Source organism: Oncorhynchus keta, chromosome 5 (assembly GCF_023373465.1).
Source record: "Oncorhynchus keta strain PuntledgeMale-10-30-2019 chromosome 5, Oket_V2, whole genome shotgun sequence".
NCBI lineage: Eukaryota > Metazoa > Chordata > Actinopteri > Salmoniformes > Salmonidae > Oncorhynchus > Oncorhynchus keta.
This window is the reverse complement of record NC_068425.1, coordinates 6,931,696-6,959,529: the sequence shown is the minus strand read 5'-3', so window position 1 is coordinate 6,959,529 and position 27,834 is coordinate 6,931,696. Positions and strand designations below refer to the sequence as shown.

Here is a 27,834-nt window from a genome sequence, read left to right as displayed (position 1 = left end):
TATCACGTTTCAAGTGTCACTATTATGAATCCTCATGGCTGGTCCTATTAAGGCTATATAGAATAACACCAAGGCCCGTATTTATAAAGCATCTCAGAGAGTTGGAGTGAATAAATGCAGCAGAATAATTAGGCTACATCTTTAATTTCAGCCTATAACATGACATTTCAATATGATTCCACCCATGACATTTTATCAAGACCCTGATGGAACAGGTGTTTTCGAACTGGGTTGGAACAAAGCCTGCACCTTCTCCTGCTGGTCTCCAGGACCGTGCAGACAGTTTTGGTGACCACTTCCCTAAAGTATATGATCTTTACAGTTGAACAGGATTTGAATACTATGGATTAATCCCAATATTATATAGAAAGGGGAGAAATGAACCAATGCCAAGATTTGACTTGCATAGTCAAAAACGTGCATAGCACTATGACACACACACACACACACACACACACACACACACACACACACACACACACACACACACACACACACACACACACACACACACACACACACACACACACACACGGGCGATTGGAAGTGATGCAGACAAATACATTGATGGAAGCTACAATCTATCTGCAATATTAAAGCTGATCTACCCCATAAAATATTTTATTTATAAAAAATGTAAAAAGATAGAATAGCCCTGTCAAAAAGATTGACTCTTTAGGGAAAATATCCCTGATATCGTAGCCTATACCAAGGTACTTTTGTCACATATTATTTTTCATTTTCCCCGTGTAAAAAAAACGACAAATAGAAAGTTCAAACAAAATATGTTGTCGTTGCTTGTCAACATTGCACCCCCAGCTGACAACAGTAAGGTGAAAGTTGGTTACGTCATCATGAAAATGAAAGTTGAGAGATGTGGGTATTGACTCTGACGTTCCCCATTCACTTTTCAGATGTAGCGCAACAGCAGAAGACTACGGAACAATTGTTCGGACTAACTTTGAACGAAAACCACTAAATTAATGTCTTATATGGCTATATTTCTTAAGAAGTGTGGGTTTTATTTCGACTTCGACGATATTGTTATCGGAATTTTTTTTCGGTTCAAGCGAAGTTATTAGCAGTTGAAAGCAAAGCTCGCGAATAGCCTATAGTCGCTATAGTAATAGTCTAGCCGATAACTAAAAGGGATAAATTCATTTTGTGGTTCAATTATAATTTAAACTGATTTCAAGGAGAATGTGTAGAGATTTACTTGATTTTTTCGTCCAGGAGACGGAGCAGGCATGGAATTCCAATTGCTGCATGCGCTAGTCTGGAAAATGGAAGTCCCCGCCTCCGGTAGGTTGATCGGTGGAAATTCTCCATACAGTTTTCCCTTTCCCAATTCCAGAAAAAACTACTTAATTAACACAATTAATATGTTCAAACTCATATGGAAAACTAATAGCGAAACAAACTGCTATTTACAATGTATACAATGCAGGGTTGGACGTGTATTTTTCTTATTATTTGCAGTATGCAGAGCGTGTGTCATTGCTGTGACTGGATCCCACACCACTACGGTCACTTGAGCGCAGAATACCTTTCCCTGCTGGACCAGATGGTGAGTTATCAGCACACTGTAAGAGGAGACTGAATGCATGTACTAAGGACAGCAAAAACAACCAACCAAGCAAAATAGTAATGTGTTTCATGTTTAGCATCTGTGTTAGAAAACTGTTAGTCTATATTTGAAAATAAATAGTAAAAGGGCTGAAATTACAGCCTCGAGGACGACCTGGAGGGCGAGGCGCAGGGCGATCCGGATGGAGGCGGTGGAACTCACCTAGCAGAGATGGGTCCAGATCAGAAACTTTTTCCTCTGGCACCCGTAGTGCCGGAAGCCATGTGTAAACAGTGCCTCCGCAGTTTGTAGGGCCGCAGGAAAGCCGGGCAAAGGGAGGAGATGGCAGGACTTAGATAACCGATCCACAACGACCAGGATCGTGGTGTTCCCCTGTGATGGAGGAAGATCGGTGAGGAAGTCCACAGACAGGTGTGACCAAGGCCGCTGTGGAACGGGGGGCTGTAAACTTCCCTCTGGACATGTGTCTAGGAGCCTTACACTGGGCGCACACACCGAACAGGAGAAAACATAAACCCTCACGTCTTTGGCCAAGGTGGGCCACCAGTACTTCCCCCTAAGACGCTGCAACGTCCTCTCGATCCCCGGATGACCAGAGGAGGGTAGCTTGTGGGCCCACCTGATCGATCTATCGCGAACACCAAGTGGGACATACCTCCGACCAGCTGGACACTGTGCTGGAGTGGGTCCTAACCATGAAGCCTGCTCGATTTCCATGTCCACCTCCCATACCACCGGTGCCACCAGACAAGAAGTCGGAAGTATGGGGGTGGGATCGATGGACCACTCCTCGGTATCGTTGAGACGGGACAGTGCGTCAGTGAACCTGGTCTGTAAGAGATGGTGAAACAAAAGCTGGTGAAAAACATTGCCCACCTTGCCTGACAAGGATTCAGTCTCCTCTCTGCCCAGATGTACTCCAGATTACGGTGGTCAGTCCAGATGAGAAAAGAGTGTTTCTCCCCCTCAAGCCAATGTCTCCACACCTTCAGAGCTTTTACCACCAGCTTTTACCGCTACTCCCGGTCCCCCACATCATAGTTTCGCTCTGCCGGACTGAGCTTCCTAGAGAAGAAAGTGCAGGGGCGAAGCTTCGGGGGCGTGCCCAAGGACTGTGATAGCATGATGCCAACACCAGCCTCGGACGCGTCCACCTCCACTATGAATGCCAAAGAGGGGTCAGGATGCGCCAATACGGGAGCATCGGTAAACAACGCCTTCAGACGACCAAACACCATGTCCGCCTCCGCCGCCCACCGTAAACGCACAGGCCCCCCCTTCAGCAGTGAGGTAATGGGAGCAGCCACCTAACCAAAACCCCAGATAAACCTCCGGTAGTAATTGTCAAACCCTAAAAACCGCTGCACCTCCTTTACTGTGGTCGGAGTCAGCCAATTACGCACGGCCGCAATGCGATGAGAGGTAGCGGGTAACTGAACCCCACTGTAATGGAATTTAGACCTCTGTAGTCTATACACGGACGCAGACCTCAAGCCTTCTTCTTCACAAAAAAATTAACTCAAGGAGGCGGGTTACGTGGAGGGCCGAATGTACCCCTGTCCCAGAGATTCGGTGACATATGTCTCCATAGCCACCATCTCGTCCTGTGACAGGGGATACACATGACTCCTGGGAAGTGTGGAGTTCACCTGGAGGTTTATCGCACAATCCCCTCGTCGATGATATGGTAATTGGGTCGACCTCTTTTCACATTTAGCGATAGCCAAATCGGCATATTCAGGGGGAAGCCGCATGGTGGAGACTTGGTCTGGACTCTCCACCGTCGTCGCACTGATGGAAACTCCCACACACCTACCTGAGCACTCATATGACCATCCCTCATGAGCCCCCTGTTTCCACAAAATTTTAGGATTGTGATAAGCCAACCAGGGAATCCCCAGCACCGGTGGAAACGCAGGAGAATCAATGAGGAAGAGACTAATCCGCTCCTCATGACCCCCCTTCGTCACCATGTCCAGTGGAACCGTGGCCTCTCTGACCAGCCCTGACCCTAATGGTCGACTATGTAGGGCGTGGACGGGGAAGGGTTGGTCCATCTGAACCAAGGGAATCCCTAACTTAAGCGCAAACCCGGGGTCCATAAAACTTCCCACTGCGCCTGAATCTACTAGCGCCTTATGCTGGGAATGAGGGGAAAACTCAAGAAAGGAAATCAACACATACAAATGACCATCAGGGAGCTCCGGGTGATCCTGGTGCTGACTCACCTGAGGTGTCGGAGCAGTGCTCTGTCTGCCCTCTTGACTCCCAGACGAGCTCCTCCAACACCGGTCAGAAGTTTGCCCTCTCCGACCACAACTGGTGCAGGAGGAGGTTTCACGCTCTGACCGTAGATTGCTTTGTATGTTTCTATTTTTAGTTTGGTCAGGGTGTGATGTGGGTGGGTATTCTATGTCGTAGGTCGAGGTTTTCTTTTTCTATGTGTTTGGCCTGGTATGGTTCTCAATCTGAGGCAGCTGTCTATCGTTGTCTCTGATTGAGAGCAAGACTTAGGTAGCCTGTTTTCCCATTTTGATTTGTGGGTGATTATTTTCCGTTTCAGTGTTTTGACCATACGGGACTATTTCGGTTTTCCTTTATTCTTTTGTTTGTTTGTATTCAGTGTTCAGTTTATTAAAGGCTTCATGAACACGTACCACGCTGCGCTTTGGTCTACTCCGTCTTCCACCAACGACAGCCGTTACAGGAGGCTCCTCCTCCGGTCGCCCTAGCTGCATCACCCCCTAACTCCATGGGTGTTGGAGTGGGAGGGCTGGACGGTGGAATGAACAGAACCCTATTTGGATGCCCACGAGCTGCCAGCAAGTTGTCCAGCCTGATGGACATGTCGATCAGTTGGTCCAGAGTGAGGGTGGTGTCTCGACAAGCTAGCTCCCTGTGGGCGTCCTCTCGCAGTCTACACTTATAGTGTCCATCAGGGCCCTGTCATTCCACCCTGCGCCGGCGGCCAGGGTAAGGAACTCCAGAGTGAAGTCCTGTGCGCTCCCCGTCTCCTGCCTCAGATGACACAGCCAATCACCAGAGGCGGGTGACCTCTGGGTAATGGTCCCTCGCTGAGTCTGGACCCTCCCAGACCGCGTTGGCCGACTCCAGGGCTTTGCCCGAAAGGCAGGAGACGAGGACGTTGACACTCTCCTCTCCCGAGGGAGTCGGGTGAACGGTCGCCAGGTAAAGATCCAGCTGGAGCAGGAACCCTTACACCCGGCAGCCATCCCATCGTACTCCCTCGGGAGCGCGAGCCGAATCCCGCTGGGGCCGGACAGCGCCAGAGAAGGTGGTGGTGCAGGCTGGAGAGTGGCTGAAGACGGGGTAGGGAGGCCGCTCCTCTCCCATCTCTCAATTCTCGACATCACTGGATCCATGGCCGTCCCCAGACGGTGTAGCACCGCTGTATGCTAGAGGACACGTTCCTCCATGGACGGAGAGGGCACGTCCTCTCCTGCTGACTCCATGATTGTGGTGAAGGATTCTGTCAAAATCTCCCTAGGAGAGGTGGGTGTGGAGTCAGGCGCAGGAGAGAGCGAATTACAAGGAAGGGCGTTTATTACAAGTCCAAAGAACAGGAACAGGACCACAACAGTAGCCACAAAACAACAGGAACGCGGTCCAGAAAAAACACCTGTTCAACAGAACAAACCCAAAACGCAACCCAAACAAATGACAGCTAACAAACACTCCCGCACAAACCCAAGAGGGAAGGGCGAGATTAAATACCCCACTAATAACCTAAACTAGACACAGGTGCACAACCAGACAAAACCAAACAAAAAAGAGAAGGGATCGGTGGCAGCTAGTAGTCCAGCGACGACGAGCGCCGAGCGCGGCGTGAACCGGGAGAGGAGCCACCTTCGGTGGAAGTCGTGACACATATACAGTACGTTCGGAAAGTGTTGTTACGTTACAGCCTTATTCTAAAATTGATTAATTTCAGTTAAACCGAAATGGATGAAAATACCACCAAATGAAAGCTGACAGTCTGCACATTAACCTCATAGTCATGTATCATTTCAAATCCAAAGTGCTGGAGTACAGAGCCAAAACAACCAAACGTGTCCTGTCCCAATACTTTTGGAGCTCATGGAGTTTGTCAAATTTCTCAAGCTCAGTCAATTTGTTTGGGAATTATTGATAGATAGCAGTATTCATACATTGTCTTTAACTTGACCACTGAGGAACACTAAACACCACTTCGAAAGCCATTCTGGTGTGTCTTTTGCCTTAAAATGTGTGTAATTGTCCCACGGAAAAATGTAATGCTAACCCAGTGTTAAATAATAATAAATAATTATTAACCAATTGTGTGAATAATAACCCTGGCTTTCATCCGGCGCTTTTGGTGGCCTTCCATGGTTCATGATGTCGCCGCCTGCGCAAGCACTCCCTCTTCAAGCCCATCATCCCATATCTCTCTGGACATTGTCGCAACCCCTATTACCCCTATTTACCAGCCTGTTCAACCTCTCTTTCATATCGTCTGAGATCCCCAAGGATTAGAAAGCTGCCGCAGTCATCCCCCTCTTCAAAGGGGGAGACACCCTGGACCCAAACTGTTACAGACCTATATCTATCCTGCCCTGCCTTTCTAAGGTCTTCGAAAGCCAAGTCAACAAACAGGTCACTGACCATCTCGAATCCCACCGTACCTTCTCCGCTGTGCAGTCTGGTTTCCGAGCCGGTCACGGGTGCACCTCAGCCACGCTCAAGGTACTGAACGATATCATAACCACCATCGATAAAAGACAGTACTGTGCAGCCGTCTTCATCGACCTTGCCAAGGCTTTCGACTCTGTCAATCACCATATTCTTATCGGCATATTCTTATCGGCAGACTCAGTAGCCTCGGTTTTTCGGATGACTGCCTTGCCTGGTTCACCAATTACTTTGCAGACAGAGTTCAGTGTGTCAAATCGGAGGGCATGCTGTCCGGTCCTCTGGCAGTCTCTACGGGGGTGCCACAGGGTTCAATTCTCGGGCCGACTCTTTTCTCTGTATATATCAATGATGTTGCTCTTGCTGCGGGCGATTCCCTGATCCACCTCTACGCAGACGACACCATTCTATATACTTCCGGCCCGTCCTTGGACACTGTGCTATCTAACCTCCAAACGAGCTTCAATGCCATACAACACTCCTTCCGTGGCCTTCAACTGCTCTTAAACGCTAGTAAAACCAAATGCATGCTTTTCAACCGTTCGCTGCCTGCACCCGCACGCCTGACCAGCATCACCACCCTGGATGGTTCCGACCTTGAATATGTGGACATCTATAAGTACCTAGGTGTCTGGCTAGACTGTAAACTCTCCTTCCAGACTCATATCAAACATCTCCAATTGAAAATCAAATCAAGAGTCGGCTTTCTATTCCGCAACAAAGCCTCCTTCACTCACGCCGCCAAACTTACCCTAGTAAAACTGACTATCCTACCGATCCTCGACTTCGGCGATGTCATCTACAAAATTGCTTCCAACACTCTACTCAGCAAACGGGATGCAGTTTATCACAGTGCCATCTGTTTTGTCACTAAAGCACCTTATACCACCCACCACTGCGACTTGTATGCTCTAGTCGGCTGGCCCTCGCTACATATTCGTCGCCAGACCCACTGGCTCCAGGTCATCTACAAGTCCATGCTAGGTAAAGCTCCGCCTTATCTCAGTTCACTGGTCACATCCCTAAAGCCAACACCTCATTTGGCCGCCTTTCGTTCCAGTTCTCTGCTGCCTGTGACTGGAACGAATTGCAAAAATCGCTGAAGTTGGAGACTTTTATCTCCCTCACCAACTTCAAACATCTGCTATCTGAGCAGCTAACCGATCGCAGCAGCTGTACAAAGTCTATTGGTAAATAGCCCACCCATTTTCACCTACCTCATCCCCATACTGTTTTTATTTATTTACTTTTCTGCTCTTTTGCACACCAATATCTCTACCTGTACATGACCATCTGATCATTTATCACTCCAGTGTTAATCTGCAAAATTGTAATTATTCGCCTACCTCCTCATGCCTTTTGCACACAATGTATATAGACTCCCCCTTTTTCTACTGTGTTATTGACTTGTTAATTGTTTACTCCATGTGTAACTCTGTGTTGTCTGTTCACACTGCTATGCTTTATCTTGGCCAGGTCGCAGTTGCAAATGAGAACTTGTTCTCAACTAGCCTACCTGGTTAAATAAAGGTGAAATTTTTAAAAATTAAAAATTGTTACTGGTCTTTCTCTATCAGATGGCATTACCACGATCCTGACAGTGGTGGATAAGTCTTCTATCCACCCATTTTATTCCCCTTCCCAAGTTACCCTCAGCCAAGGAGACGGCTCAGCTCATGCTGCAGCACTTCTTCCATATCCATGGACTTCCGGTTGACTTGGTCTCCAATCGTGGTCCTCAGTTCTGGAAGGCATTCTGCACCCTCATTTGGTCTCGTGACAGCCTGTCCTCTGGTTTTCACCCCTAAACTAACAGTCAGTCGGAGCGAGCCAGTCAGGACTTGGAGACGGCTTTTCATTGCCTCGCCTCTGCCAACGCCACCACCTGGATCCAGCAACTTGTGTGGGTGGAATACGCCCGTAACACCCTTCCCTAATCGCCCTTCAAGTGTTACTTGGGATATCAGCCCCCGCTCTTTCCTGAGCAAGAGGAAGAAGTTAGCATACCCTCTGCCCCGATGTTCGTCCTCCGCTGTTGCCGTACCTGGAAGAGAGCCCGGAGTACCTGGAAGACCACCTCTAGGTATCGGCGAACTACGAATCGCCTACGGACTGCTGATCCCCGCTATCGGCTCGTGCAGAAGGGACCAGCCCCTCCAGGTGGAGTCTCGTGAACTTTACCCCCGTTTCATCGCCCCTTTCCACATCTCTAAAATCCTTAGCCCCTCTGCTGTCCGTCTCCTGTTTCCACGCACCCTCCGTATACATTCCACGTTTCATGTGTCTAGGACTAAACCTCTGTCTCACAGCCCTTTGTCTCCTGTTTCCAATGAAAAACAATAATCTCCTTGGGAATAGACTTTTAGACAAGAGGTCATATATATGACTGTGGCATCATATCACTGTACAAAATGGTTTATTCATATAGTTATTCATAATATAAAGTATATACTGGATATTATGCAACATAATCATTATTATAATTTGAATGATAGTTCAGTGTAGAGTACCAATCGCTCTTAAAACAAAGCCTATACTCTTCAGTCGCTGGGGAGGAAAGGTAATAGATGCAGAGATCCCATCAACTTACATGACTGGAGGAATAAATAAAATATGTGTTTACAAGTCCATTAAAGACAAGACTTTTGAATACTTTGACATATTATCTACGTGAAAGACCTATCATACGCACACATTCCTATTGGCCCAGATTCAAAAGCCCCGCAATATAGGCTCAAATTTAAGCACTATTAAGGTCAATACTACCTGTGCACTTCATAGGCTACCAGTGTCTTTTTCTGAAAACCGGGAGCATATAGAAGGGGGTCTATCAAAATATTTCAGACCACCCAAACCGGTTTCTAAAACGAAATAACGTCATTTTGAGTGTTTAATTCATACAACCCATACACGGTTGATCTGTATCTTTACATAGACAGTTGGGGTCCACAAACCACAATTACCCTTTAAGCAAGTGGTTACAACGTAGTTGACACCAAAGTTTCTGTGTGCAAATGAAAAGGTGTTGCGTTTTCAAACATGAAATACTTTGGTTTTCGAAGTGAAAGGCCAAACTACATGTGTTCTACATGGTGATATTTATTTATGCCCATAGTCCGATAGATTCACATGTTTATTTTTTTTCATCAAAATTATCCTGGTTGAAATGTCAAAATGTCATGATAATATAGCAAATAGCCCAAGATGTAACAATTATTCGAGCGATGCACCTGTCCTTTTGGTGCATTTTCTCCACACGTACAAAAACACTCAGGTATGAAAGTGTAAGGGAACTTCCACCTTTCACTTTTGGAATACCTTGCAGACTCGTTGTATAAAGGATCGACACAGGTTGGAGAATGGCAGAACTTGGGTGGCAGAACTGGTATTGTTCAGTCAGGAAGAACACTTTATCTCTTTATCCGTTCCGGAAAACTTACCTTTTTGTCGGAATTATACTAAGTAGTCTATCTTTCCGAAGTGCACCAACGTTGATTGCGGACAGACCGAGAACTACAGTAGACCTACGCTAAAATGGGTTCAATCAGCTTTTGGATGTGCTTGGTCATGACGATTTGCACCTGGAATAAAACCATCGGATGCACATGGATGAAGACACTGCCTCGGTCTCCGAGCATGTTCCAAGTGTTCAGCAACAACACCATAACGATGCTTAAGAAAATGGTAGGATATAGGGTCATGTTTATTCACTTGTTCCTGGTCATTGAGCTCTTGTCTTCTTTTCAACATTTCATGAGCTGCTATGTTTCATTTAAATGACCTGACTCCTTTTTGTACAGTAATAACGATGCAATATTTTGTTTATATTTTTTGGCATCTCAGGGTCATGAAGTCTCTCGAGGACCTCAGATCACTTTCCCTGACAAACAATACAGACAAGTCAATAATTTCAAGGTAAGAAATATGCATAAAAAATGTTTCGTACTATCCATAACTTTTTTTTCTAAGAGTGGATTAAACACTGAATTCGGGAAGTATTCAGACCCCTTCACATTTTCCACATTTTGTGCAGTTGCAAAAACCATCAAGCGCTATGATGAAACTGGCTCTCATGAGGACAACCACAGGAAAGGAAGACACATAGTTACATCTGCTGCAGAGGAGAAGTTCATTAGAGGTACCAGCTTCAGAAATTGCAGCCCAAATAAATGCTTCACAGAGTTCAAGTAACAGACACATCTCAACATCAAGTGTTCAGGGGAGACTGCTAGAGTCAGTCCTTAATGGTCGAATTGCTGCAGAGGAAACACTACATATTCCCAATTCGATATGTCGGCCAAAGGTGTCTATGATTACTGGGGAGAAGACTGGAACTGATGACATTGCACAACTTGCGAAAATGCGTCCAACACAGGCGTGTCATGTGACGTAAGAAGACGTTTCAGCACCATTGACAGGTATCACTACTAGCGCAAAAACCCATGAAGACGTCAGCGACTTCAACACTTTGAACATAGTCACACGGCAAAGATTCTACCAGTGGTTCTGTGTTGTGGCGTAGCCCTGTTGCTACTGTTATTGTCCTGCTTACTAGGGTACCAATTCCCTAAACCCTTAACTTAAATTTGTAAAACTATATGTGATGGGAAATATAGCTCTCTGACTCTTTGGTATCACGTTTCAAGTGTCACTATTATGAATCCTCATGGCTGGTCCTATTAAGGCTATATAGAATAACACCAAGGCCCGTATTTATAAAGCATCTCAGAGAGTTGGAGTGAATAAATGCAGCAGAATAATTAGGCTACATCTTTAATTTCAGCCTATAACATGACATTTCAATATGATTCCACCCATGACATTTTATCAAGACCCTGATGGAACAGGTGTTTTCGAACTGGGTTGGAACAAAAGCCTGCACCTTCTCCTGCTGGTCTCCAGGACCATGCAGACAGTCTTGGTGACCACTTCCCTAAAGTATATGATCTTTACAGTTGAACAGGATTTGAATACTATGGATTAATCCCAATATTATATAGAAAAGGGGAGAAATGAACCAATGCCAAGATTTGATTTGCATAGTCAAAAACGTGCATAGCACTATGACACACACACACACACACACAAACACACACACACACACACACACACACACACACACACACACACACACACACACACACACACACACACACACACACACACACACACACACACACACACGGGCGATTGGAAGTGATGCAGACAAGTACATTGATGGAAGCTACAATCTATCTGCAATATTAAAGCTGATCTACCCCATAAAATATTTTATTTATAAAAAATGTAAAAAGTTAGAATAGCCCTGTCAAAAAGATTGACTCTGTAGGGAAAATATCCCTGATATCGTAGCCTATACCAAGGTACTTTTGTCACATATTATTTTTCATTTTCCCCGTGTAAAAAAAACGACAAATAGAAAGTTCAAACAAAATATGTTGTCGTTGCTTGTCAACATTGCACCCCCAGCTGACAACAGTAAGGTGAAAGTTGGTTACGTCATCATGAAAATGAAAGTTGAGAGATGTGGGTATTGACTCTGACGTTCCCCATTCACTTTTCAGATGTAGCGCAACAGCAGAAGACTACGGAATAATTGTTCGGACTAACTTTGATCGAAAACCACTAAATTAATGTCTTATATGGCTATATTTCTTAAGAAGTGTGGGTTTTATTTCGACTTCGACGATATTGTTATCGGAATTTTTTTTCGGTTCAAGCGAAGTTATTAGCAGTTGAAAGCAAAGCTCGCGAATAGCCTATAGTCGCTATAGTAATAGTCTAGCCGATAACTAAAAGGGATAAATTCATTTTGTGGTTCAATTATAATTTAAACTGATTTCAAGGAGAATGTGTAGAGATTTACTTGATTTTTTTCGTCCAGGAGAAGGAGCAGCCATGGAATTCCAATTGCTGCATGCGCTAGTCTGGAAAATGGAAGTCCCCGCCTCCGGTAGGTTGATCGGTGGGAAATTCTCCATACAGTTTTCCCTTTCCCAATTCCAGAAAAAACTACTTAATTAACACAATTAATATGTTCAAACTCATATGGAAAACTAATAGCGAAACAAACTGCTATTTACAATGTATACAATGCAGGGTTGGACGTGTATTTTTCTTATTATTTGCAGTATGCAGAGCGTGTGTCATTGCTGTGACTGGATCCCACACCACTATGGTCACTTGAGCGCAGAATACCTTTCCCTGCTGGACCAGATGGTGAGTTATCAGCACACTGTAAGAGGAGACTGAATGCATGTACTAAGGACAGCAAAAACAACCAACCAAGCAAAATAGTAATGTGTTTCATGTTTAGCATCTGTGTTAGAAAACTGTTAGTCTATATTTGAAAATAAATAGTAAAAGGGCTGAAATTACAGCCTCGAGGACGACCTGGAGGGCGAGGCGCAGGGCGATCCGGATGGAGGCGGTGGAACTCACCTAGCAGAGATGGGTCCAGATCAGAAACTTTTTCCTCTGGCACCCCGTAGTGCCGGAAGCCATGTGTAAACAGTGCCTCCGCAGTTTGTAGGGCCGCAGGAAAGCCGGGCAAAGGGAGGAGATGGCAGGACTTAGATAACCGATCCACAACGACCAGGATCGTGGTGTTCCCCTGTGATGGAGGAAGATCGGTGAGGAAGTCCACAGACAGGTGTGACTAAGGCCGCTGTGGAACGGGGGGCTGTAAACTTCCCTCTGGACAGGTGTCTAGGAGCCTTACACTGGGTGCACACACCGAACAGGAGGAAACATAAACCCTCACGTCTTTGGCCAAGGTGGGCCACCAGTACTTCCCCCTAAGACGCTGCAACGTCCTCTCGATCCCCGGATGACCAGAGGAGGGTAGCCAGGGCCCACCTGATCGATCTATCGCGAACACCAAGTGGGACATACTCCGACCAGCTGGACACTGTGCTGGAGTGGGTCCTAACCATGAAGCCTGCTCGATTTCCATGTCCACCTCCCATACCACCGGTGCCACCAGACAAGAAGTCGGAAGTATGGGGGTGGGATCGATGGACCACTCCTCGGTATCGTTGAGACGGGACAGTGCGTCAGTGAACCTGGTCTGTAAGAGATGGTGAAACAAAAGCTGGTGAAAAACATTGCCCACCTTGCCTGACAAGGATTCAGTCTCCTCTCTGCCCAGATGTACTCCAGATTACGGTGGTCAGTCCAGATGAGAAAAGAGTGTTTCTCCCCCTCAAGCCAATGTCTCCACACCTTCAGAGCTTTTACCACCAGCTTTTACCGCTACTCCCGGTCCCCCACATCATAGTTTCGCTCTGCCGGACTGAGCTTCCTAGAGAAGAAAGTGCAGGGGCGAAGCTTCGGGGGCGTGCCCAAGGACTGTGATAGCATGATGCCAACACCAGCCTCGGACGCGTCCACCTCCACTATGAATGCCAAAGAGGGGTCAGGATGCGCCAATACGGGAGCATCGGTAAACAACGCCTTCAGACGACCAAACACCATGTCCGCCTCCGCCGCCCACCGTAAACGCACAGGCCCCCCCTTCAGCAGTGAGGTAATGGGAGCAGCCACCTAACCAAAACCCCGGATAAACCTCCGGTAGTAATTGTCAAACCCTAAAAACCGCTGCACCTCCTTTACTGTGGTCGGAGTCAGCCAATTACGCACGGCCGCAATGCGATGAGAGGTAGCGGGTAACTGAACCCCACTGTAATGGAATTTAGACCTCTGTAGTCTATACACGGACGCAGACCTCAAGCCTTCTTCTTCACAAAAAAATTAACTCAAGGAGGCGGGTTACGTGAAGGGCCGAATGTACCCCTGTCCCAGAGATTCGGTGACATATGTCTCCATAGCCACCATCTCGTCCTGTGACAGGGGATACACGTGACTCCTGGGAAGTGTGGAGTTCACCTGGAGGTTTATCGCACAATCCCTCGTCGATGATATGGTAATTGGGTCGACCTCTTTTCACATTTAGCGATAGCCAAATCGGCATATTCAGGGGGAAGCCGCATGGTGGAGACTTGGTCTGGACTCTCCACCGTCGTCGCACTGATGGAAACTCCCACACACCTACCTGAGCACTCATATGACCATCCCTCATGAGCCCCCTGTTTCCACAAAATTTTAGGATTGTGATAAGCCAACCAGGGAATCCCCAGCACCGGTGGAAACGCAGGAGAATCAATGAGGAAGAGACTAATCCGCTCCTCATGACCCCCCTTCGTCACCATGTCCAGTGGAACCGTGGCCTCTCTGACCTGCCCTGACCCTAATGGTCGACTATGTAGGGCGTGCACGGGGAAGGGTTGGTCCATCTGAACCAAGGGAATCCCTAACTTAAGCGCAAACCCGGGGTCCATAAAACTTCCCACTGCGCCTGAATCTACTAGCGCCTTATGCTGGGAATGAGGGGAAAACTCAAGAAAGGAAATCAACACATACAAATGACCATCAGGGAGCTCCGGGTGATCCTGGTGCTGACTCACCTGAGGTGTCGGAGCAGTGCTCTGTCTGCCCTCTTGACTCCCAGACGAGCTCCTCCAACACCGGTCAGAAGTTTGCCCCCTCTCCGACCACAACTGGTGCAGGAGGAGGTTTCACGCTCTGACCGTAGATTGCTTTGTATGTTTCTATTTTTAGTTTGGTCAGGGTGTGATGTGGGTGGGTATTCTATGTCGTAGGTCGAGGTTTTCTTTTTCTATGTGTTTGGCCTGGTATGGTTCTCAATCTGAGGCAGCTGTCTATCGTTGTCTCTGATTGAGAGCAAGACTTAGGTAGCCTGTTTTCCCATTTTGATTTGTGGGTGATTATTTTCCGTTTGTGTTTTCACCATACGGGACTATTTCGGTTTTCCTTTATTCTTTTGTTTGTTTGTATTCAGTGTTCAGTTTATTAAAGGCATCATGAACACGTACCACGCTGCGCTTTGGTCTACTCCGTCTTCCACCAACGACAGCCGTTACAGGAGGCTCCTCCTCCGGTCGCCCTAGCTGCATCACCCCCTAACTCCATGGGTGTTGGAGTGGGAGGGCTGGACGGTGGAATGAACAGAACCCTATTTGGATGCCCACGAGCTGCCAGCAAGTTGTCCAGCCTGATGGACATGTCGATCAGTTGGTCCAGAGTGAGGGTGGTGTCTCGACAAGCTAGCTCCCTGTGGGCGTCCTCTCGCAGTCTACACTTATAGTGTCCATCAGGGCCCTGTCATTCCACCCTGCGCCGGCGGCCAGGGTAAGGAACTCCAGAGTGAAGTCCTGTGCGCTCCCCGTCTCCTGCCTCAGATGACACAGCCAATCACCAGAGGCGGGTGACCTCTGGGTAATGGTCCCTCGCTGAGTCTGGACCCTCCCAGACCGCGTTGGCCGACTCCAGGGCTTTGCCCGAAAGGCAGGAGACGAGGACGTTGACACTCTCCTCTCCCGAGGGAGTCGGGTGAACGGTCGCCAGGTAAAGATCCAGCTGGAGCAGGAACCCCTTACACCCGGCAGCCATCCCATCGTACTCCTCGGGAGCGCAAGCCGAATCCCGCTGGGCCGGACAGCGCCAGAGAAGGTGGTGGTGCAGGCTGGAGAGTGGCTGAAGACGGGGTAGGGAGGCCGCTCCTCTCCCATCTCTCAATTCTCGACATCACTGGATCCATGGCCGCCCCAGACGGTGTAGCACCGCTGTATGCTAGAGGACACGTTCCTCCATGGACGGAGAGGGCGCGTCCTTCCTGCTGACTCCATGATTGTGGTGAAGGATTCTGTCAAAATCTCCCTAGGAGAGGTGGGTGTGGAGTCAGGCGCAGGAGAGAGCGAATTACAAGGAAGGGCGTTTATTACAAGTCCAAAGAACAGGAACAGGACCACAACAGTAGCCACAAAAACAACAGGAACGCGGTCCAGAAAAAACACCTGTTCAACAGAACAAACCCAAACGCAAACCCAAACAAATGACAGCTAACAAACACTCCCGCACAAACCCAAGAGGGAAGGGCAAGATTAAATACCCCACTAATAACCTAAACTAGACACAGGTGCACAACCAGACAAACCAAACAAAAAGAGAAGGGATCGGTGGCAGCTAGTAGTCCAGCGACGACGAGCGCCGAGCGCGGCGTGAACCGGGAGAGGAGCCACCTTCGGTGGAAGTCGTGACACATATACAGTACGTTCGGAAACTGTTGTTACGTTACAGCCTTATTCTAAAATGGATTAATTTCAGTTAAACCGAAATGGATGAAAATACCACCAAATGAAAGCTGACAGTCTGCACATTAACCTCATAGTCATGTATCATTTCAAATCCAAAGTGCTGGAGTACAGAGCCAAAACAACCAAACGTGTCCTGTCCGAAAACTTTTGGAGCTCATGGAGTTTGTCAAATTTCTCAAGCTCAGTCAATTTGTTTGGGAATTATTGATAGATAGCAGTATTCATACATTGTCTTTAACTTGACCACTGAGGAACACTAAACACCACTTCGAAAGCCATTCTGGTGTGTCTTTTGCCTTAAAATGTGTGTAATTGTCCCACGGAAAATGTAATGCTAACCCAGTGTCAGGCCTTCAAAGAACTAAGGCATGTTTTCCTCTAATTTTCATCTTGGCTTTTGCTCTTTCATATTTATTTTGATCCCGACAAACTCCTCAGTCCCTTCTGGTGACAAGTCTACCCATAACATGATGCTGTCAGGTTTTCCTCCTCTTCGTCTGAAGAGGAGAGGCGAGAAGGATAGGAGGACCAATATGCGGCGTCGTAAGTGTCCATGGTTCTTTTAATAAGAAATGCTCAACATGAACACAACTGAATACAAAAACAATAAACGTGGACCGAACGAAACCCAAAACAGTACCGTGTGGTGAAAAACACAGACACGGAAACAAACACCCCCAAACAAACAGTGAAACCCAGGCTACCTAAGTATGATTCTCAATCAGAGTCAACCAACAACACCTGCCTCTGATTGAGAACCATACTAGGCCGAAACATAGAAATCCCAAAATCATAGAAAAACAAACATTGACTGCCCACCCCAACTCACGCCCTGACCATACTAAATAATGACAAAACAAAGGAAATAAAGGTCAGAACGTGACAGATGCAGCCACTGTAAAACTTGAAAATACCAACAGTTTCACTCTGTGATGTGTTGTGTTGGATTTGCCACAACATTTATTATTTAGACACAAAAGTTCATTAATTTGTCATGTTGTCTTGCAATATTACTTAACTGCCATGTTGCAACCCAAATGGATGTTTTAGAATGGGTTATTTTTGAATAGGTCTACTACTTTTCACTTTGTCATTCAGGCCTGTAATGTGGAGTGAAGGCAATGGTGTTGATCCATGCAGAGTTTTCTATCAGCTCAGCCAATACACACTGTAGCTATTTTAAAATAATCTTTATCCTCATAGTGACATTTGTGAGTTTCCATTCACTTCCACAGCTCATTTAGGAAGGATTGCGAGATATTTTAAGCTTCTGATTGCAATTATACACAGTCCAGAGATGAATTACCATACTTGACCGAACTCAAGATATTCAGGGATTTGGGATTATTTATTCACCTCATCTGATCTAAAAGATCTCGCAGACATGCTTTAAAAGCTAATTTGTGGATCTGAGGTTTAATCATTGTTTGATATTCACTCTCCACTAACCTTTGACATTACAGAGATAGGGGAAGTTGCTCTCAAATCCTGAGAACCACTACTTTTGCAAACAGTTGGACCGCATTCAAGAAATAAATAATAATAAATAATTATTAACCAATTGTGTGAATAATAACCCTGGCTTTCATCCGGCGCTTTTTGGTGGCCTTCCATGGTTCATGATGTCGCGCCTGCGCTGTGTGCACAAAATAAGACTCCGCGGCAAGCTCCGGATGGCCTTCTTCAAGCACTCCCTCTCACCTCCCATCATCCCATATCTCTCTCTGGACATTGTCGCAACCCCTATTACCCCTATTTACCAGCCTGTTCAACCTCTCTTTCATATCGTCTGAGATCCCCAAGGATTAGAAAGCTGCCGCAGTCATCCCCTCTTCAAAGGGGGAGACACCCTGGACCCAAACTGTTACAGACCTATATCTATCCTGCCCTGCCTTTCTAAGGTCTTCGAAAGCCAAGTCAACAAACAGGTCACTGACCATCTCGAATCCCACATTACCTTCTCCGCTATGCAGTCTGGTTTCCGAGCCGGTCACGGGTGCACCTCAGCCACGCTCAAGGTACTGAACGATATCATAACCTACCATCGATAAAAGACAGTACTGTGCAGCCGTCTTCATCGACCTTGCCAAGGCTTTCGACTCTGTCAATCACCATATTCTTATCGGCAGACTCAGTAGCCTCGGTTTTTCGGATGACTGCCTTGCCTGGTTCACCAATTACTTTGCAGACAGAGTTCAGTGTGTCAAATCGGAGGGCATGCTGTCCGGTCCTCTGGCAGTCTCTATGGGGGTGCCACAGGGTTCAATTCTCGGGCCGACTCTTTTCTCTGTATATATCAATGATGTTGCTCTTGCTGCGGGCGATTCCCTGATCCACCTCTACGCAGACGACACCATTCTATATACTTCCGGCCCGTCCTGGACACTGTGCTATCTAACCTCCAAACGAGCTTCAATGCCATACAACACTCCTTCCGTGGCCTTCAACTGCTCTTAAACGCTAGTAAAACCAAATGCATGCTTTTCAACCGTTCGCTGCCTGCACCCGCACGCCTGACCAGCATCACCACCCTGGATGGTTCCGACCTGAATATGTGGACATCTATAAGTACCTAGGTGTCTGGCTAGACTGTAAACTCTCCTTCCAGACTCATATCAAACATCTCCAATTGAAAATCAAATCAAGTGTCGGCTTTCTATTCCGCAACAAAGCCTCCTTCACTCACGCCCGCCAAACTTACCCTAGTAAAACTGACTATCCTACCGATCCTCGACTTGGCGATGTCATCTACAAAATTGCTTCCAACACTCTACTCAGCAAACGGGATGCAGTTTATCACAGTGCCATCTGTTTTGTCACTAAAGCACCTTATACCACCCACCACTGCGACTTGTATGCTCTAGTCGGCTGGCCCTCGCACATATTCGTCGCCAGACCCCACTGGCTCCAGGTCATCTACAAGTCCATGCTAGGTAAAGCTCCGCCTTATCTCAGTTCACTGGTCACATCCCTAAAGCCAACACCTCATTTGGCCGCCTTTTCGTTCCAGTTCTCTGCTGCCTGTGACTGGAACGACTTGCAAAATCGCTGAAGTTGGAGACTTTATCTCCCTCACCAACTTCAAACATCTGCTATCTGAGCAGCTAACCGATCGCAGCAGCTGTACAAAGTCTATTGGTAAATAGCCCACCCATTTTCACCTACCTCATCCCCATACTGTTTTTATTTATTTACTTTTCTGCTCTTTGCACACCAATATCTCTACCTGTACATGACCATCTGATCATTTATCACTCCAGTGTTAATCTGCAAAATTGTAATTATTCGCATACCTCCTTATGCCTTTTGCACACAATGTATATAGACTCCCCCTTTTTTCTACTGTGTTATTGACTTGTTAATTGTTTACTCCATGTGTAACTCTGTGTTGTCTGTTCACACTGCTATGCTTTATCTTGGCCAGGTCGCAGTTGCAAATGAGAACTTGTTCTCAACTAGCCTACCTGGTTAAATAAAGGTGACATTTTTTAAAAATTAAAAATTGTTACTGGTCTTTCTCTATCAGATGGCATTACCACGATCCTGACAGTGGTGGATAAGTCTTCTATCCACCCATTTTATTCCCCTTCCCAAGTTACGCTCAGCCAAGGAGACGGCTCAGCTCATGCTGCAGCACTTCTTCCATATCCATGGACTTCCGGTTGACTTGGTCTCCAATCGTGGTCCTCAGTTCTGGAAGGCATTCTGCACCCTCATTTGGTCTCGTGACAGCCTGTCCTCTGGTTTTAACCCCTAAACTAACGGTCAGTCGGAGCGAGCCAGTCAGGACTTGGAGACGGCTTTTCATTGCCTCGCCTCTGCCAACGCCACCACCTGGATCCAGCAACTTGTGTGGGTGGAATACGCCCGTACATTCTTCCCTAATCGCCCTTCAAGTGTTACTTGGGATATCAGCCCCCGCTCTTTCCTGAGCAAGAGGAAGAAGTTAGCATACCCTCTGCCCCGATGTTCGTCCGCCGCTGTTGCCGTACCTGGAAGAGAGCCCGGAGTACCTGGAAGAGAGCCCGGAGTACCTGGAAGAGAGCCCGGAGTACCTGGAAGAGAGCCCGGAGTACCTGGAAGAGAGCCCGGAGTACCTCGAAGAGAGCCCGGAGTACCTGGAAGACCACATCTAGGTATCGGGCGAACTACGAGATCGCCTACGGACTGCTGATCCCCGCTATCGGCTCGTGCAGAAGGGACCAGCCCCTCCAGGTGGAGTCTCATGAACTTTACCCCCGTTTCATCGCCCCTTTCCACATCTCTAAAATCCTTAGCCCTCTGCTGTCCGTCTCCTGTTTCCACGCACCCTCCGTATACATTCCACGTTTCATGTGTCTAGGACTAAACCTCTGTCTCACAGCCCTTTGTCTCCTGTTTCCAATGAAAAAACAATAATCTCCTTGGGAATTGTCACGAGTCCACCGAGGTGTTTCCCCTTCCGGGCGGGTGGCGCTCGGCGGCCGTCATCACCGGCCTATTAGCTGCCACTGATTGTTTTTCCTCTCCCTCCTTGTATGTTTAGTGGTAGCACCTGTTCATGTGTAATTAGGTAATTAGTTTGTCTTTATTAGACAGCCGGCCCGCCTGGTTGTGTGCGGGATTATTTCAGTGTAACCTTCGGCTCTGTTGTAGAGGTACGTGTTAGTGCCTGGTCGTTACGTTTCCGTTGTACATTCTCATTCCCTGTGTTTGGGGCCGTTACTATTGTGAGCATCCTGTGGTGCGTTGGTGCTATTAAAGACGCACAGCTTTGCACTCACTGTCTCCTGCGTTTGACTCCACACACCTACGACACCTGAAGCGTTACAGAATCCCGCACCTAATCAAATTGAATGGAGTCAGCAGGAGCAGCAGCCAACCCTCTCCCATCGATGGAGGAACGGGTTCTCCACCACACCACCGTTCTCCATCGGATCGGATCCGCGATGGATCAAGTGATGGAGAGAACGGACCGATGGGAGAGGAGTGGTCTCCTCTCTCCACCTTCGGCACCCCCGGCTCCGGACTCCCCATCACTCGACTCCAGCACCCTCCGTCTGACGCTACTGAGGGCTTATGATGGAGCGGCGGCGGGTTGCCAGGGGTTTCTGCTTCAGCTGGAGCTATACCTGGCCACCGTTAGACCCACTCCCTCAGGAGCGGAGAGGGTGAGTGTCCTCATCTCCTGCCTCACGGGTCGTGCTCTGGAGTGGGCGAACGCAGTCTGGAATGGCCCAGACTCAGCGGGAGCACTACCCAGAGTTTTCCTGCCGCTTCCGTGCCGTGTTTGATCACCCTCTAGACGGCCGAGCGGTGGGAGAACGACTTTTCATCTCAGGCAGGAGAGGAGGAGCGCCCAGGATTACGCGCGCTGGAGTTCCGGACCTTGGCAGCCGGATCTGGGTGGAACGACAGGGCCCTTATGGACCACTACAGGTGTAGTCTCCGAGAGGACGTCCGCCGGGAGTTAGCTTGTCGGGACACCACTCTGTCACTGGATCAGCTGATTGACATGTCCATTCGACTGGACACCTGCTGGCTGCCCGCGGGCGTTCAGAGAGGGTCCTGTGCGTTCCACCACCCAGCCCCTCCGCTCCCATTCCGATGGAGTTGGGAGGGGCTGCGCCGAGGGGTACCGGAGGAGGAGGCCTTCCTGCACCAACTGTGGTCGGAGAGGACACACGTCTGATCGGTGCTGGGGGGTCCGTCTGGGAGTAGAGATGGCAGGCGGAACGCTTCTCGGTCACCCCAGGTGAGTCAGCATCAGACTCACCCAGAATCCCTTGTTGGCCATATGTTTGTCTTAATCTCTTTCCTTCACTTTTTCCCTCTTCCCAGCATAGGGCGCTAGTCGATTCAGGCGCAGCTGGGAACTTTATGGATCGCAGACTCGCCCTTAAGTTAGGGGTTCCGCTGGTGCCGATAGATTCTCCTTTCCCCGTGCACTCCCTAGATAGCCGGCCATTAGGGTCAGGGATGGTCGGGGAGACCACGGTCCCACTGGACATGGTGACATCTGTCCATAGATTTCCTGACCGATCTTCCGCCGTCTCAGGGGAACACCGCGGTTCTAGTGATTGTGGATCGGTTTTCTAAGTCCTGCCGTCTCCTCCCGTTGCCCGGTATCCCTACAGCCCTGCAGACTGCGGAGGCATTATTTACCCATGTCTTTCGGCACTACGGGGTGCCGGAGGACATCGTTTCTGATCGGGGCCCCCAATTCACGTCTCGGGTATGGAGAGCGTTCATGGAACGCTGGGGGTCTCTGTCAGCCTGACCTCCGGTTATCACCCGAGAGTAATGGGCAGGTGGAGAGAATGAACCAGGAGGTGGGTAGGTTTCTGCGGTCGTATTGCCAGGATCGGCCAGGGAGTGGGCACGATACATTCCCTGGGCTGAAATGGCTCAGAACTCACTACGCCACTCCTCTACTAACGTGTCCCCTTTTCAGTGTGTGTTGGGATACCAGCCGGTCCTGGCACCATGGCATCCGAGCCAGACCGAGGCTCCTGCGGTGGAGGAATGGGTACAGCGCTCCAAGGAGACCTGGAGGGCCGTCCAGGAATCTCCACGACAAGCGAGTGGACGGCAGAAGAGGAGTGCTGACCGCCACCGCAGTGAGGCCCCGTGTTTGTACCGGGGGACAGGGTCTGGCTCTCGACCCGAAACCTACCTCTCCGCTTGCCCTGCCGGAAGCTGGGTCCGCAGTGTGTAGGGCCCTTTAAAGTCCTGAGGAGAATAAACGAGGTGTGTTATCGATTACAACTCCTTCCTATTATCGTATTAACCCCTCGTTTCATGTGTCTCTCCTCAGGCCGGTGGTAGCTGGTCCCTGCAGGACAGTGAGGTACCGGAGGTCCCTCCCCCCTCTGGACATCGAGGGGACCCCGGCGTACACGATCCGGGCCATTCTGGACTCAAGACGCCGGGTGAGGGGCCTGCAGTACCTCGTGGACTGGGAGGGGCACGGTCCGGAGGAGAGGTGCTGGGTACCAGTGAGGGACATCTTGGATCCATCCATGTTGAGGGATTTCCATCGCCTCCATCCGGATCGCCCTGCACCTCGTCCTCCGGGGCGACCTCGAGGCCGGTGTCGCGCGCTGCGGGAGCGCGCGTCAGGAGGGGGTACTGTCACGAGTCCGACCGAGGGTGTTTCCCCTTCCCGGGCGGGTGGCGCTCGGCGGTCGTCATCACCGGCCTATTAGCTGCCACTGATTGTTTTTCCTCTCCTCCTTGTATGTTTAGTGGTAGCACCTGTTCATGTGTAATTAGGTAATTAGTTTGTCTTTATTAGACAGCCGGCCCGCCTGGTTGTTGTGCGGGATTATTTCAGTGTAACCTTCGGCTCTGTTGTAGAGGTACGTGTTAGTGCCTGGTCGTTTACGTTTCCGTTGTACATTCTCATTCCCTGTGTTTGGGGCCGTTACTATTGTGAGCATCCTGTGGTGCGTTGGTGCTATTAAAGACGCACAGCTTTGCACTCACTGTCTCCTGCGTTTGACTCCACACACCTACGACACCTGAAGCGTTACAGGAATAGACTTTTAGACAAGAGGTCATATATATGACTGTGGCATCATATCACTGTACAAAATGGTTTATTCATATAGTTATTCATAATATAAAGTATATACTGGATATTATGCAACATAATCATTATTATAATTTGAATGATAGTTCAATGTAGAGTACCAATCGCTCTTAAAACAAAGCCTATACTCTTCAGTCGCTGGGGAGGAAAGGTAATAGATGCAGAGGTCCCATCAACTTACATGACTGGAGGAATAAATAAAATATGTGTTTACAAGTCCATTAAAGACAAGACTATTGAATACTTTGACATATTATCTACGTGAAAGACCTATCGTACGCACACATTCCTATTGGCCCAGATTCAAAAGCCCCCGCAATATAGGCTCAAATTTAAGCACTATTAAGGTCAATACTACCTGTGCACTTCATAGGCTACCAGTGTCTTTTTCTGAAAACCGGGAGCATATAGAAGGGGGTCTATCAAAATATTTCAGACCACCCAAACCGGTTTCTAAAACGAAATAAAGTCATTTTGAGTGTTTAATTCATACAACCCATACACGGTTGATCTGTATCTTTACATAGACAGTTGGGGTCCACAAACCACAATTACCCTTTAAGCAGGTGGTTACAACGTAGTTGACACCAAAGTTTCTGTGTGCAAATGAAAAGGTGTTGCGTTTTCAAACATGAAATACTTTGGTTTTCGAAGTGAAAGGCCAAACTAAATGTGTTCTACATGGTGATATTTATTTATGCCCATAGTCCGATAGATTCACATGTTTATTTTTTTTTTCATCAAAATTATCCTGGTTGAAATGTCAAAATGTCATGATAAAATAGCAAATAGCTCAAGATGTAACAATTATTCGAGCGATGCACCTGTCCTTTTGGTGCATTTTTCTCCACACGTACAACAACACTCAGGTATGAAAGTGTAAGGAACTTCCACCTTTCACTTTTGGAATACCTTGCAGACTCGTTGTATAAAGGATCGACACAGGTTGGAGAATGGCAGAACTTGGGTGGCAGAACTGGTATTGTTCAGTCAGGAAGAACACTTTATCTCTTTATCCGTTCCGGAAAACTTACCTTTTTGTCGGAATTATACGAAGTAGTCTATCTTTCCGAAGTGCACCAACGTTGATTGCGGACAGACCGAGAACTACAGTAGACCTACGCTAAAATGGGTTCAATCAGCTTTTGGATGTGCTTGGTCATGACGATTTGCACCTGGAATAAAACCATCGGATGCACATGGATGAAGACACTGCCTCGGTCTCCGAGCATGTTCCAAGTGTTCAGCAACAACACCATAACGATGCTTAAGAAAATGGTAGGATATAGGGTCATGTTTATTCACTTGTTCCTGGTCATTGAGCTCTTGTCTTCTTTTCAACATTTCATGAGCTGCTATGTTTCATTTAAACGACCTGACTCCTTTTTGTACAGTAATAACGATGCAATATTTTGTTTATATTTTTGGGCATCTCAGGGTCATGAAGTCTCTCGAGGACCTCAGATCACTTTCCCTGACAAACAATACAGACAAGTCAATAAATTCAAGGTAATAAATATGCATAAAAAATGTTTCGTACAATCCCAAACGTTTTTTTCTAAGAGTGGATTAAACACTGAATTGGGAAGTATTCAGACCTTTTTTTTCCACATTTTGTTATGTTACAGACCATTTCTAAAATTGATTGAAAATAAATAAAAATCATCATCAATGTACACACAATATCCCATAATGAAGAAGCAAAAACAGTTTTTGATTGTCAGAAATTAGCGAAAATGTCGAAAAACATGTTTTGGCTTGGTCGTTATGGGTTATTGTGTGTAGATTGATGAATGAAATCATATTTATTAAATTTGAAAATAAGGCTGTAACGTAACAAAATGTACAGATAGTTAAGTGTTCTGAACACTTTCCGAATGCGCTGTATATAATTAGGTTATAACGAATTTACAAAATTGCTATAATGTTTTTGTTATTTTCCATCAATTCATAAGGCATACACTAATTCAAATCACTCTTCTTCTAGGCTGACGAACAGATTGCCTTCATTTCGCATACTCTGAACGCTATAAAGAAATTGTATAGCAGTGGTAAATATGAGTCCACCGCCTGGGACCAGAAAGGAGTTGACAAGTTTATGAATGACCTCTATCGCCAGACCTCGGAGCTGGATCAATGCGTATGTCATTTGTGATTTTCGCCTCTTAAAACATTAATGCAAAAGGAAAACATTATACTATCCTTCTTGATTATAATATAAGTAGTTACATGTTATTCAAAACATAATATTAAATGAATGATTTGTTATTTATCCTAACAGGTAAAGGCTATGAAAACTAGACTATCAAAATCTGTCAACAGAGTGAACAAAAAGATGAGCCTTCACTTCAAGTTCCTGAAGCATTACTTGAAACGCGAGGTAGGTTGATCCATTTGTCTTACAAAGAGAGTACATTCACCAAATCTGGATGTATTTATGTGATGATACAACATGTGTCTATTCTCAAATCTTAACAAGTGTATTTCATTTATGCAGGATTACAGCGCAAGCGGCTGGGAAGACATAAGGACAGTGGTGCTGGCACACCTCCAAAGACTAGACACAACATTAAGTAGCCAATGAGCGTTATGTGTGTGTTGTGTACATATTTGTTATTTATATATCTATTTATCTATTCATATTTCTAACTATTTTTTTACATGTTTACTCGTTTGTTTTTTTAACGTATTAATTTATTTTGTAGTCATGTATTCACAACTCCGAGGATTAAATCATTTTTTCATTCTGAATAATGATGTGATTGACTTAGGCTATACATAGCCTAATGTATCAATGTTTCCGTGCATTTTTTTTGTATTCATGAAGGCCATTGCAGACTGTATTTATTATTGCAACCTGATAGGAAATGTTTGTTATTGTAATAATGAAATATATTATAATTAAATAAATGTGTCCTTTACAGCTGTAATCTTTTTTAATCAACTCAATTGTAATTTATCGCATACACACATTTAGCAGATGTTTTAACGGCTGTAGCTATATGCTTGTTTTTCTAGCTCTACCACTGCAGTAATATCTGACAATACAAAACAATACACACAAATCTAAAAGAAAATGAATGGACATAAGAAACATAGAAATATGTCGGAGTCCGGAGTATATATACACAGTACCAGTCAAAAGTTTGGACACACCTCAGGGTTTTTCTTTATCTTTACTATTTTCTACATTGCAGAATAATAGTGAAGACATCAACACTATGAAATAACACATATGGAATCATGTAGTAACCAAAAAATTGTTAAACAAATACACATCTATGTTATATTTGAAATTCTTCAAAGTATACACCCAGCTTGGATGTCAGCTTTGCACACTCTTGGCATTCTCTGAACCAGCTTCAGGAGGTAGTCACCTGGAATGTATTTCAATTAACAGGTGGTCCTTGTTCAAAGTTAATTCGTGGAATGTCTTTCCTTCTTAATGTATTTTAGCCAATCAGTTGTGTCGTGACAAGGTAGGGGTGGTATACAAAAGATAGCACTATTTGCTAAAATACCAAGTCCATATTTCTGTCAGGAACAGCTCAAATAAGCAAAGAGAAGTGACAGTCCATCATTACTTTAAGAGATAAATGTCAGTCAATGCGGGAAATTTCAAGAACATTGAATGTTTATTCAAGTGCAGTTGCAAAAACCATCAAGCGCTATGATGAAACTGGCTCTCATGAGGACAGCCACAGGAAAGAAAGACACAGAGTTACATCTGCTGCAGAGGAGAAGTTCATTAGAGGTACCAGCTTCAGAAATTGCAGCCCAAATAAATGCTTCACAGAGTTCAAGTAACAGACACATCTCAACATCAA

The 27,834-nt window shown here is 46.6% G+C and overlaps 1 protein-coding gene and 2 long non-coding RNA genes across 5 annotated transcripts in view; 2 read left to right on the top strand and 1 right to left on the bottom strand.

Annotated features, from left to right (window-relative positions):
- Positions 1–1,892: 1,892 nt before the first annotated feature.
- LOC127929989 (interferon a3-like) lies at positions 1,893–26,856 on the top strand. Of its 3 annotated transcripts, none has more exons than XM_052518595.1 (5): positions 1,893–2,878; positions 25,445–25,516; positions 25,995–26,147; positions 26,289–26,387; positions 26,505–26,856. In XM_052518595.1, exons 1-5 carry the CDS (start codon positions 2,711–2,713, stop codon positions 26,589–26,591), a joined length of 579 nt encoding a protein of 192 aa, XP_052374555.1. In that variant the 5' UTR covers positions 1,893–2,710; the 3' UTR covers positions 26,592–26,856. The 3 variants fall into 3 exon arrangements, with proteins under 3 accessions (XP_052374555.1, XP_052374556.1, XP_052374554.1); XM_052518596.1 differs by lacking the exon at positions 1,893–2,878 and adding an exon at positions 13,193–13,787; XM_052518594.1 differs by lacking the exon at positions 1,893–2,878 and having other exon boundaries at positions 24,958–25,516.
- The window catches only part of LOC127929994 (uncharacterized), a 30,044-nt gene continuing 8,217 nt past the window's right edge, over positions 6,008–27,834 (bottom strand). The window contains exons 2-3 of the long non-coding RNA XR_008136456.1: positions 18,392–18,472; positions 6,008–6,252 (exon numbers count right to left, since the gene is read on the bottom strand). This is a non-coding gene — a long non-coding RNA (uncharacterized LOC127929994). The remainder of the gene's footprint in view (positions 6,253–18,391; positions 18,473–27,834) is intronic.
- LOC118384402 (uncharacterized) lies at positions 11,817–13,074 on the top strand. The gene is made up of 3 exons (XR_004825829.2): positions 11,817–12,212; positions 12,391–12,478; positions 12,640–13,074. It is a non-coding gene; the product is annotated as an uncharacterized LOC118384402 (long non-coding RNA).

What these genes read in the sequence shown, in the direction of transcription:
- LOC127929989 (XM_052518594.1), top strand. Translation starts at nt 25,136, where the DNA reads ATGGGTTCAATCAGCTTTTGGATGTGCTTGGTCATGACGATTTGCACC. An exon ending in GACAAGTCAATAAATTCAAG is followed by an intron (nt 25,517 to 25,994) that starts GTAATAAATATG and finishes CTCTTCTTCTAG; the next exon opens with GCTGACGAACAGATTGCCTT. An exon ending in AGCATTACTTGAAACGCGAG is followed by an intron (nt 26,388 to 26,504) that starts GTAGGTTGATCC and finishes TCATTTATGCAG; the next exon opens with GATTACAGCGCAAGCGGCTG.